At 36.9% G+C, this 12,619-nt stretch overlaps 1 protein-coding gene across 2 annotated transcripts in view; it reads left to right on the forward strand.

Moving 5' to 3' along the window:
* Nucleotides 1-12,619, forward strand: part of Pi3K68D (phosphatidylinositol-4-phosphate 3-kinase catalytic subunit Pi3K68D) — a 236,708-nt gene that overhangs the window by 45,528 nt on the left and 178,561 nt on the right. For both annotated transcript variants that reach the window (XM_089099478.1, XM_089099477.1), the window contains exons 2-3: nucleotides 2,107-2,319; nucleotides 8,859-9,281. In XM_089099478.1, the coding sequence (XP_088955604.1) occupies nucleotides 2,115-2,319; nucleotides 8,859-9,281 (628 nt within the window). In that variant the 5' untranslated portion in view covers nucleotides 2,107-2,114. The remainder of the gene's footprint in view (nucleotides 1-2,106; nucleotides 2,320-8,858; nucleotides 9,282-12,619) is intronic.

Consider the following 12,619-nt stretch of genomic DNA (forward strand, 5'->3'; position numbering starts at 1 on the left):
TAACAAAAAAAAAACAATAACAACGAAAACTTAGAAAACAAGAAATAAAAGAAAAGAAGGGAGAAAAGAAATGCTCTGCAAGAGGGGCATTGGAGGCCGTCCCACCATGGATCCAAACAAAAGCAATTCAGTATCATCCCAAACCAAACGGTTTTTTCATTAATTCATATCAATTGATTGTTCAGTCAATCCAGGCACAATCCAATCAGAATTCAACCCATCGCCACCTAGAAGAACAAACTCAGCTTGAATGATACACAGTAGATGGCATTGGAAAAATGAGGTTGAAAAGCAGACTAGATACTTGTAGTCAACGCTCGCAGATCCCAGTTTATTCTTTTGTCTTTTTTTTTTTGGAGGAAGTAAAAAAACAACACAAATCTTGTTTATAGCCTTGAACACGTCAGTCTTCTAGCAAGTAGTATGGTAGATGGCTCCACTGATTTGATCACCTAAAGAATGGCACTAGGGAATGGAAACCGCAAACTGGAGGGGAGGGGAGTCTGGAATACTGGTTTGAAGTTAAACTGTTCAAAACTCGTATTCTAGGATGCCATTCCTAGCTGGATAGGAAATAGTGAATCGACCGACAAATGATTAAAATAAACAGCTCATGCAGGTCAACTTTCACAGCCGTTTTAGGTAAGATGAGGTACTTGACTACATAAAATTAAGTTATTAACTTCATTTTCGAATTCGCCACCATTGATTTCATAGGAAACGACCATGTAATCTAGTAACCTCTCAATTTCAAGTTTTACCCCCCACCCTCCGCCCTTTATGGATGGAAATGGGCATTAGGGTACTGAAAAATTAAAATATGAATTCAGATTTGGATTTGGCATGCTTGATTTGATAGGAAACAACTATTTAAACTCCAAAATATTTATAACAACAAAAATCGATTTCCCCCCTCATTTTCCCCCTTCAATGGCTAATTTGGGATACTTGTGCAAGGGGGATTCGGTAGGTTTTTTTTTTGTGTGATTAAGCTGATTTTTCTGAACATTTTGTGTAAAAAAAAAAAATTCTGTTGCAATTTCCCCGAGGTTTGACCATTTTTTTCCGTATCTTTCCTCCATTAAAACGCCTTGCTTATCGTTTAAATTATGGGATCTTTCGTAACCTAATCTATCTATTCGAAGAAATATTGCGAGAAACATACAACTATGCCAAAAGTTGGATCAAAATGTGGGAACTGGAAGATGATATAATTCAACCTGCTGTTACACGGGGCCAACACCTTTAATTGTGGGATCACTCGTAATCTAATGGATCTCTTGGAAGAAACATTGCGTGAAACAAACAACTATGCCAAAGGTTACGTCAAAATGTGGACACTGGAGGATGATGTAATTCAACCTGCTGAATGGAAGGGAATGAAATTTTAGGTGCCGACTCAAAATTTTAAATAGTCTTATAAACATTGACTGTACTCTAAGACAACTGGATCCCATGTTTAAAAAGAAATATTATAAATTCAATGTCCAGATGGAGAACTTCCTACTTAAAACTGGATCTAACAATTCTCAAGAGAAAAAAAGGAAAACAGTTTCTCTCCATTCAAATACACTATTAGTTTTTTTTTACTTTCTTTCACATTATTTTTTAAAATATACAGTTTCACTTTTGAATAATGTCTGTTAAATTAGAATGGGTTGTTAAAAGGGTGGAATCCATTGAAAAAAGAAAAAAAAGAACAAAAAAAAGGATGACAAACTCTGCAATCAATATAACAGAAAAAAATTAATCTAATGTTAAAACTTCCCCCTCCCCCATGGTTGGCTCAAAGGACTCCTTACCCCTGAGAAAATTATTCTAAAATTCACTTTTTTTGCATTTTTGATTCCCTTAACCACAAAGAATCCATGAAGCTGTCCTTTAGTGGGCATTATCCAGAATTGACTGAAAATTCCATCTCTAATAAGTAGACCCTTGTAAGTTAACAATTGAGTTGTGCCAGAAATACGGCCGTATTAAATTACTAATCTTTCCAAATAAATTATGTTGAAAGAATAATTAGATTGATAAGAAAAATATATAAGAAAAAACCACGAATTTAAACTATCTTCATATCATTTCACTTCAAATTTAAATTTATTTCAGGCCTGTTCATGAATGATGAAGGAGACTATGATGAACAAGAACAGCAATTTCTTAGAGACTTAGAACTAGCAAAGTCCTTAAGCCTAGCAAGCTATGCAGAGCACACATGCAAAAATATATCTGCGACCCAATCTGGAAGAAGTGTAGCACTGGTCCAACCTTTCACTGAACCAATTAAGGAAAGTGTCCAAGGGAAATGCATTACTAGTCCTGGTAACTTTTTATATTTTTATTTCTTTTTTGAATTAGTTTTTTTTTCTCGCTTTTTTTCTGAAAATGAATAGTGCTTTGACAGTTCTCTTGGGAGTCTATATCCACTGGTCACTGATAGAGATGTATGAGCCTTGAGATTTGTAGGAACCCTGAAAAAAACAGAAAAACATTTTTTTAATGCTTTGACAGTATCATTTTTTTTTAGATAAGGCACCTGGAATGCCAGAAAAGTGAATTTTTACACCACCAATCTCTAAGGTTAAATTTTTGCGCCCATAGTAATTTCCATTTCTTTCAAATTTGATTTATTGTATGACCGTCTCCTTGTGTTGTGATATTTTAGGGATATAGAGAGTACAGTTTACGAGAAACACGTCAACAGATGCTTACATAGGGGGGGGGGAGAGGGTCCGGAAACTAATGCCTCTTGAGATAACAAGACGCCCAATAGTCTCTGGATTAAGGGGTGTAAATTAAGCCAGTTACCCATCTTTTACATATAGGTTTTACTATTGGGAAAGGGGGCTTGTTTGATCGTTGGTCCCAGAAAAGGCTAAGGGTGTTAAGGGAAACTTTTTTAAGGAATATGAAGAGTTGAGCTAAATCAGAAGACTCAATGTGCACCCAGGATATCAAAAGAGCGTATCAGTAATATATAAGGAATTGTAACAGTATTTAGTTGAATCCTTCAGGGAATGTTGAACTGAACCAAAAGAAACTTTACATCCAGGCTGTCAATAGTGTGTATCTTCAATAATTCAAGAACGGCTAAATGTTTTAAGCTGAGCGTATCCAGGTTGTCAAAAGGGTGTATGTGCAATATCTCAGGAACTGCTAAAAGTATCCAGTTGAATGTTGATGTGTGTTTCCTCAACCAGAAACAAATATAGTTATAATGAATTAGCTCAAAATGTTTCTATTTAAACAATCAAACAGTTAAAACAAAATGCAATGAGATTAGATAACAGGGATCGGCCGCAGTCACTTTTGTCACTTTTTTTGGGACCTGTCACTTTTTGTCACTATTTCTGTCATTTTGTCACTAAAGTCACTTTTTTCGACGATTTGGACCTAATTTTTTTTGTGAAACAGTATGTTTTAGTTGACTGTCGACTTTGGCATAATTCATAAAAAAAAGGTAAGTCTTTTTTGGATAGTTTGCACTGTATTTCAAGACGCACAATGTATATAGCTGTGATAGACGTGGTTAGTGTGTAGGTGTTAATATCTAGGCTTTTGCGGATAAGATGATCGATTGAATTAGTTCTACCGTACCATAACTGCCTATGGTTCTTTTCAGGTCCTTGGTTTACTTAGCATCCTTTATTGCCTGGTTGCTTAGCAAATGGACAGTTAGGCCGAGATTCCTTCTGTATGTTTTCAGTGTTAGCCAGTTTCTTTGATTTTAGACCATTTCCTGCTAAAGGCATGCATTCCCACAGGTCTGACGACGTCAAAATGTAAGATTAAATTTGTGTTTTCATTGGTTTTGTCAGTTTGTATTTGTATCAGCTTTAAAAGTTTTCGAACTCTGTCCTAAAAACCCATTCTTATTTAAGGTCACTGTAAAATAATGTGCAAGACAAAATTTTTGGAGAGCTAGCTCAGTAGGGAAGACGGTGCTGGGCATAAAGTGAAAGAGTGGCGCAAAAAAGGGAGTGATAGCTCTTCTATTGTAAAGTTTGTAAAAAGACACTCAGCTGCCAGAAAGGGTTCCAGGCCCTTCTTCAACATGGAGCCACACAAGATCACAAAAAGAATGCTTCTGTCATGTTAAACCAGCTTCAGTTGAGACTCGCTACATCAGTTTCAACTGGAAACCACCCAAACTCACAGAGTGACGATAGTGTACCATTAAAGAATCTGGAAATGCTCCGCAAGCAGGATGCACCTTCAAGGGCGGAGATAGTTTGGGTTTTAAAGACTATTGCTAGTTCTTTTGCTGCAGCTTCATGTGATCATATTGCCTAGGTGCTCTGAACAATGTTCCCTGATAGTGTACCAGAATGCTTGTCGTTAAATGCTAAAAAAATGACATGCTTGTTGACGGAGGCTATTTATCCAGACTTTCGAGAAATTCTAGTCGAAGACATCCAGAAATCTGGCTTTGTGCTGGAATATGATGAAACAACGAGCAGTGTTGGGGTAGAGGAGCTCGAAATAAGAGTTTGATACTGGTCGAAAGAGCGGAAACAAATGGATAGTCGGCATCTTCGGACATATTATATGGGACATGCAACCAGTGAAGATCTGAGTAAGAAAATCCTGCAGAGTGTTGAATATGAAGAACTTTCAGAAGTTGCTGATGCTTGCAAGTGATGGCTCAGCTGTCAATAAGAAAGTGTGGCCCATCGTAGACTCAGATAAGAGAAAAAGGTATTCAAAAGGTCTATTGAATAGGGGAACCTGCACATTCATGCAGTGCATAATGCATTCCTGAAAGGGCTGCAAGAACTCGGGGAGGAGTGCTCTGATATGATCATCGCCGTTTACCACTTTTTGACGGAATGGCCAGCTCGTTCTGACGATTTCAACCAGTGCCAACGGAAATTTAAAGTTCCTCAGCGTAAGTTTAGGAGGCACTTCCCGACGAGATGGCTCACCATACGGGAAGCAGCAAACCGCTTGATGTAACAGTGGCCTGCATTGATAGAATATTTCCTAGAATTCGTGCCAAAGAAAAATTGTCTGGAGTACCTGATGTCAAATGCAAAATATTTGAAAATTGTAAAATGGCTAAAAAGCAAACAATGAAAGCCGAAATTGAGTTTATTGTAAGCTCTGCAGCAACTTTCACCGCTTTTACCGGTGTATTTCAACGACAGTAGCCGTTTAATTCATGTGGTACACTTTGAGCTGAGACGTTTATACAGAGTTCTTTTGGGGCAGATTGTGCCGGCTGATGATGTCAATCTCCGGATCCTCGGTGGTTTTGAAGGCTTAGTTAGTATTGCAGATGTTTACCTACAGCAACCCTTGTGTAATGAAAGGGTTCTGGCTGCCTTGGATTCTTAGATTGGATTCGTTATTCTGAAAGAAAGGAATTTTTTTTTTTCTGAGAATTAAAAAGCATATCAAAGCTGCTGTACAGTACCCGCTGAAAAAATGCCCTGTGAACAACGAGTTTTTCCGAAGCCTTGCCTGCCTAAGCCCTTCCAGTCCAGATTGCCAAAGAACGAGTTGCAGTGATATCTTCCGCATTGCGAGAGAACTTCCATTTGAGACGGACATCCAGCAAGTCCAGGGAGAATGGTTGTTATTACAGTCAGATCCTGTGCCGCCACCCACGGAGAGTACTCGAATCGACAGCTATAGGCAAAAGTTCCTGGAACTGAAGACACCATCTGGTGAAACCAAATATCAGACCTTAGGTCGGATCGTCCGGGCAGCTCTGTCGCTCTGTCATGGAAGTGCAGACGTAGAGAAAGGATTTTTTTGGTCAGCTCTGCTGATGACTAGCCTTCAAGCTTGTACAGAAAAGCGGACACTGAATGCTAAGGCTTTTGCTGCAGATGCGCTCCGCGACAATGAGAACAGACCAGAGCGTGTGCTGATCACAAAGAAGCTGCTTTGTCTGGCAAGATCAGCTAGAGCCAGCTACGAACTGTTCCTTAATTAACGAAGACAGGAAGAATCAAAGAGAGAGAAGCTTGAAGCTGAGTAGGAAAATGCTGAGATGCTGAACAAGAAATCCAGGAGATGGTGCGTAAGAAGCATAAAATTGCGGCCATAGTCAGACATTTTACGATAAAAAAGAGTTGTTTAAGCAGAAGGAAATAGGTGATACCCTTCAGAGAGAGGCAGGGGAACGGTTGAAGAAAGCTTTGGAAGAGAAGGACTTCCTGAACATTGGTCTTGCTCAAAGTATGCTGGAAGCAGCATTAAAAGCTCCCTCCAAAGAAAGGGAAAGAGTAGATGATGTTGAATCGGTTGAAGTACTTGTTCTGAAGAGGAAATCTGAACTAATTGATCGCCTTTTGAAAAAGTCAAAGAAGTGATGACATAATATCCAGTGATTGCTTATGCCTAGTCGTGGCATACGCTTGTTTTTCAATAAATCAGTTTTCGTTTCTAGTACCATAATCGAAGTCGTACATTTACCGAAGTTATCCTTTTGTATAAGTAAATAAAATCAGTTGAAGAAAAAAATAAGAATTTCAGCCTTTCTGTCCGTAACTTCTTGGGCTCTCGTAGGCCTGTGATGATCTTACAGTAGAAAATTCGATCCTTGTAATCCATCTGACTATGCTGTGACGGCTTCTGAGCAGTCACTTTTTGTCACTTTTTTGGTGTCCGCAAGTAACTAAAGTCACTTTTTTCGTGCACTTCGTCGTGGCCGACCCCTGAGATAATTATAATGAATCAAACAGTTAAAACAAAATGCAATGAGATTAGGTAATTATAATGAAATCGTCAATATTCAAGATTGCAACATGATAGGGCTACAATGAATATGGCTACAGCCCTATAGAAGACCAAAAATCATGTACTTTTTCAATACATTTATGTGAATAATGCCCCCCCCCCCCATCCATCCTTCCTAAGTTCTCTAGTACATCTATTATTAAAATCTGTTCCAAAATTTGTCACAATTGTAAATAGTAGGCTAAGCAAGAATCTTGGGTTCTTATGCAGAAAAAAAAATACTTTACCAATTTTCCTATGTAACCTATAAAAATGACAATTTCAATTCAAAACGAAAAGAAATTAATTTTAAAAATTCCATAAATGAAATTTTCCAAAGAAAATGAAATAAACCAAAGACTAGTACAAATAAAGTAAAATAATAATTCAAATTTAAAACAAATAGAAATCATCATCAATGAATAAGTGAGACAAAAAATAGAACAGATATTGTTATGAATAATCAAGTCAAACCTAAAACGAACAGAAATTACCGCAAATGGGAGTACGGCTAACTCCCCCTCTCATGAGCCTTACCTCAATAAGTCTATTACGTAGAAATGTCTGCAAGACACTTTTAATGAAGTTTGGCTTGGTAAATTTGTGTCGTGGTAACTTTGGTAACTTTGACCAATTCTACAAGTTCATCATCTTCGCTACCTTACCTGTTCTCTTGATTGTCATTTGTCTTGGAAATGTCAAAGCGACGTTTTTTCATCGTGAGTTATCCGTTGGGCTGGCAGACTTTGATGTCCACAGCACTTCCTCCCACAAAAAATACTCCTAACTATGTGTTATTTTTTTTTATCTATACATCTCCTATGGTTGCCTCCTATGGAGCAGTAACTTCTTATGTAGCTACAGAAGAGAGCAAGTGCTGCAAAATAAAGCTGTTGGGACAAACCTGTAGGTATGTCCAGGATAAGCCTCACATCTGTGCTTGTTTTACGTCCTTGAAGCTCTAGTATAGGTCAGATAAGAGATCGCCAAGCTGCAGTATTTGCGTTTCAGTGTATGAATGGTTTAGGTCCAGATGTTTTTAGGATTTTTTACCAAATTAATTGTGATTTGTGTCATGTTACCTGGTTTTCGTTTTCAATGAAACACCTGGGTCTGTTCGTATGGAATGCGCTGCCAGTGAGGATTAGGGCGGCGTAACACTTATCTCAGTAATTTTTTGGGGGGAGGGGGGTATTTTATTATGAGCGGTAGGGTTGATAGGAGAGAAAGTGAGGGCTGGGGCAGGTAGAAGGGTAGGTAAATTGGGTATTGGTAGCACAGGCTGGAAGAGGACGATAGTGATGGGAATAGATTTGTTATGCCTTTTCTTTCGTATTTTTATTTTATCTATTATTATTTTTAATTCAGTTATTTTTTATTTATTTTGTAGGCCATTTATTTTAACTCATTTATAGATTAATTTAGTGATTTCGTTTAGTAGGTAAATAGTTACATTATATGGACTTTTGCACGACCAAAAACCCACATAGGTTTCCTCTAGAGCAAAATTGTCTGTTATATGTATTTTTGTGATATTTAGATACGAAAATTTGAACTTGAAATTCTAAAAGGCCAGAGCGTCATTTGAGCTTCACTGAAAACAAATTATATGTTAAAAGTTTTTTATCTTCTACGACGTTAATAAATTCAAAACGTTCTGAGACTTCCAGGAATGAATAGCATTATATATTGAACAGTCTGTCTACTTTCAGTGGTTATTTTCATTAATTTTGATTTACAAGATGATTTTCTTTCTGTTTTATTGATGTTTTGACAAATAAAAACAAAATATTCGAATCAAAGTCTGTTTTAGTAAAGTGAATCGACGGTCTAGCCTTTAGAAGGGTCAGGGTTGGCCTACAATTTGTGGTAATTTCTGTTTATTTTAAGCTAGAATTTTTGTTTTACGTTTTTCCATCTCGTCTTTGGTGTAATGTAGCTCTTTACTTTTCTTTGAAAATTTTCTTTTTACATGTAATATTTTTTTGATTAATCACAAAAATAAATTAATAGAATGAAAATACATTTTTTAAGACTGTAGTGAGGGATAGTAATTTCTCTTTTTATGTAAATATTTTGTTTGTGCAAGTTTGTTTCGTTTAATTTGCACTATATTTGATCCGATTATATCATAGGAGAAGAAACAGTAGAACTTCGTCCTCGACCGCGACCAAGTCCGTCTCTGTCGACAAAAACTTCTAGTGACCCTTTGCTTCCTCCTCCCCTCAGCCTTCGTAAAGCATGGGCCACATCAGATCTAATATCACTGGACAGTCCATCCCCATCCGATGTTGGGACTCGTATCTCCCAAACATTTGAGAAATTTAATGTCCGACTGCCAACATATCATCAAGATCTGCATCAACGGACTCAAAAGGAATCGAGGTCCATCTTTAATGAACGTCCAAATGTATTGCAGCTACAGCAGTCACATTTTACACCCTCAATAGACTCTATGAATGTCAAGTTGGAACAACTTTGCTTTAACACAAGCAGTGAAGTAGCCTCAAGCTCTTCAACTCCTATGAATGCTGGAAATCAATCAATTCCCAAAAAAGGTATTTTTATTTGTATTAATCTTTCTTTCTTCTTCTCATTGCTATGGCATTCTCTTAAAAATTGAATTATTAGGAGATATATAGACAAAAGTTCAAAAGAGAAATGGGCCAAAAAACTATTGATCTTATTTAATAAAGATCAAAAGCACAAATTTATTTAATCATTATCTTTTTAATAAAATTGTATACAAATAAAACTGGTCGTTTTCATTTCTCTCTCTTTACTTTATTATCTCTATCTTCTTTCTCTCTCTCTCTTTCTCTCTCTCTCTCTCTCTCTCTCTCTCCCCCTCTCTCTCTCGCTCCCTCTCTCTCTCTCTCTCTCTCCTCCCCCCCCTCTCTCTCTCTCTCTCTCTTTCCCTTCCCTCTCTTCAAAAGAAAGGGAAAATATTTGACCTGACTCACCAATTTTAGCTCTTCAGACTTACTCTTTCCATTTTATTTAAGTAACAAAGCATATAATAATGATATATAATATATTATCATATATAATTTATTTACAATAAATATGATAAAGGTGTATCATATACAGTGTAAACTGGTAGTTTTAATTTGTCCCACAGGTAGGATACACACTTTATATTTTTTGTGTAATTTACATATTTCTTCTATTATGTTCTCTGTTAACCCCTCCCCCCTCATTACATATCCCGGTAATTTCTATATGCATGTTTACTATTTAGCTACATATTCCCTCTACTACATACTTGTGTTTTACAATGGGCAGAAGGCACCAAAACAACTATACGCTGCACTGCTTCACATTTGAATTTTAGTAAATTGGAGCCAAACCTGTTTTTATTTTTACTCTATTTCATTGGGAAAGACTGCAGAAGGCTTTTGACGCGCTGCATAGCTCATTAAAGTTATTTTTTAATCTTGTCTCGTTACATAAACCGTTAATTTCAATTTGTCCGTCACGCAGAGTATACATATTTCACATATATTTCTATGCAAACTATAGGCTCGTTCTTTTGCACTAAGATCTTACATCTTACTGCAAAGATTTCCGTTCTTTTAACTCATCTTTGTTCTCAGATCTTACAGCTCATTGATGTAAGCAAAAAGTGTGAAAGACGCCATCTTTCTGCCATATAGAACAATGATGAGAGAACTTCGATGATATACTCATCATTGTTCTCAGACCACTGCTCAGAGAAGAATGTTGAAAGACGTTTGCAAAAGAACGCTATAAGATGTAAGATTTCACTTTGAAGCGTTCTTTGTCAAAAGATGTAAGATCTTAGAACATAGATGAGTAAAAGAATGGCCCTTATATGTTTCTTTGACATTTTCTTCATTTGACGAAAGGCACCAAAACAACTGCCTACCATGCTACACCACTGAATTCAGTTAGGAGGATTTTTGAGAACCCATTCATACTAGATTTCTGGCGGCATAAAGTGCCTGAGTTCGATCCAAATGTCAAAATTTACGGTTTTTTTTTGTTTTTTTTTAAATTAATATCATTTTGAGGCTTCAAAGTTAATGGCCTATTAAAATAACAGTCATTTTTAAAAGACCAACTGGAGTTGGTTTCCAGACCAGCTGGAAATGTGTGACAAATTCTTTGTAGAAAAAAAGTTTTGATTTTAAGGCCGATTCTAAATACTTCATAACTGCTAAATTTAAGTTCCGGATTTTTATCCTGGAAATTTCCCTCCTCCTTTGAAAAGTTTCTGCCGCAGAAAATTTCCCCATGTATAATATTTCGGTGGTCAAAGACGTGTCTAATTGAACTAGGGAATTTCGAATACCACACCGCCTTTCCATAACGATAAGTAAAAGCTCGAATAGGGATAATTCCTTTTATTAGACAGTGATAGTAACGATCAAAAATATACTGGAATTTTGATCACATGTACAGTGACCATCATCAGCAGAAATACTCCAGCAATTTCTGCTGATGACGGTCACTGTACATGTGATCGAAATATCCAGCATATTTTGTGAATGTCATTATCACTCTCTAATAAAAGGATTTATCCCTATTCGAGCTTCTGTTTACTCTCTAATTGAACTTGCACTTACCTGTCCAGCAATCAATGTACAGGCAGCTCCTATTAACCTGTAAAATCAGGTGCTAGGCTGTAACAAGTTGCAGCTAAGCATTAAGCTTTGGAGTCTTTGTGTCTAGGATTTCAACTTCTACTAACCAGGAAGGTCCTTTTCTTTACAATATTTATTGTTTGCTCTTAAGAGTGGCATTCATCTGTGTGTTTAGACTAACTTCCATGCCTAAGCATAGGAATAGAAGCCTGGCTATACATACGTCTGAGCGCTGTCTTACTATAAAATGTTTGGTAAGAAAGATTTGCTTTGATGATTTTCAAAGATTTTACTACTACTACTACTGCTAACAACTTACCGCAGCACCAAGCCGCCTGAGGCCAACTCAGCTACGCAGGCTCCTCCTCCATCCCAATCTATTTCAAAGCCTCTCTTATTACATCCTCCCAGGAAGTTCCCATTTCCTTTAAATCTTTCTTTATGACGTCCTCCCACCCCAGACGAGGACGACTTGCTTTCTGTTTAGCCCTAAGTGGTTGGCTGAAAAGGATATCTGTCATCTTTCATCCACACAACGCGCCCTAGCCATCTGAATATTTCTTTCATTATAGCCCTAGAAAGCAGAATTGAACCACATTTTCGTACAGCCTGATGTTTGAAATACGATCAGTCAGCCAGGTACCCAGAACAATCGGTGGGCAATTTCTCTAGAAAACATCTAGCAAATCTTCATCTGCTTTTCGGAGCACCGATGCTTCAGAGCCATGTTTGACCACTGTCATCACAGTAGCTTCTAATATTCCAATCTTGGTTTGCAGACTTATCTTCCTACTCTTCCAAACTTTTTTTAACTGTGAATAAGCACCCTGAACCTTGGCTATTCTACTTTTAACATCTTCACTGCTCCCCCCGTCTTTACTAATAATAATACTAAGGTAAGTGAAGCTGCCCACCTGATCAATCTTTTCGTTACCAACGTCACCCTTTCATCTTCACTCGACATATTAAAAATACCCTCAAAAAATATAATTATCCCATGGAAAAATATATTCAAGAAAAAAAATATACCTTGGAAAAATGATTCATCTGAAAAACACACCAATCACAGTTTAGAATCGCAACTCCATTAATCAATACGTTTCATAATTTTATGCCCATAGAAAATAATTACCCATGGGAAAATATAACCATGAAAAAAATATACTTTGGAAAACATGATTCATTTGAAAAATATTCCCAAAAAAACTTGAAAGTAGACCTCTGTTTATTGATATATTAAATAAATCTTCATGATAAATGATTACTATAAAAAAATATAACCCAAACAA

Source organism: Artemia sp. Qi Xiang Cuo, chromosome 13 (assembly GCF_049724085.1).
Source record: "Artemia sp. Qi Xiang Cuo chromosome 13, ASM4972408v1, whole genome shotgun sequence".
Classification (NCBI taxonomy): Eukaryota; Metazoa; Arthropoda; class Branchiopoda; order Anostraca; family Artemiidae; genus Artemia; species Artemia sp. Qi Xiang Cuo.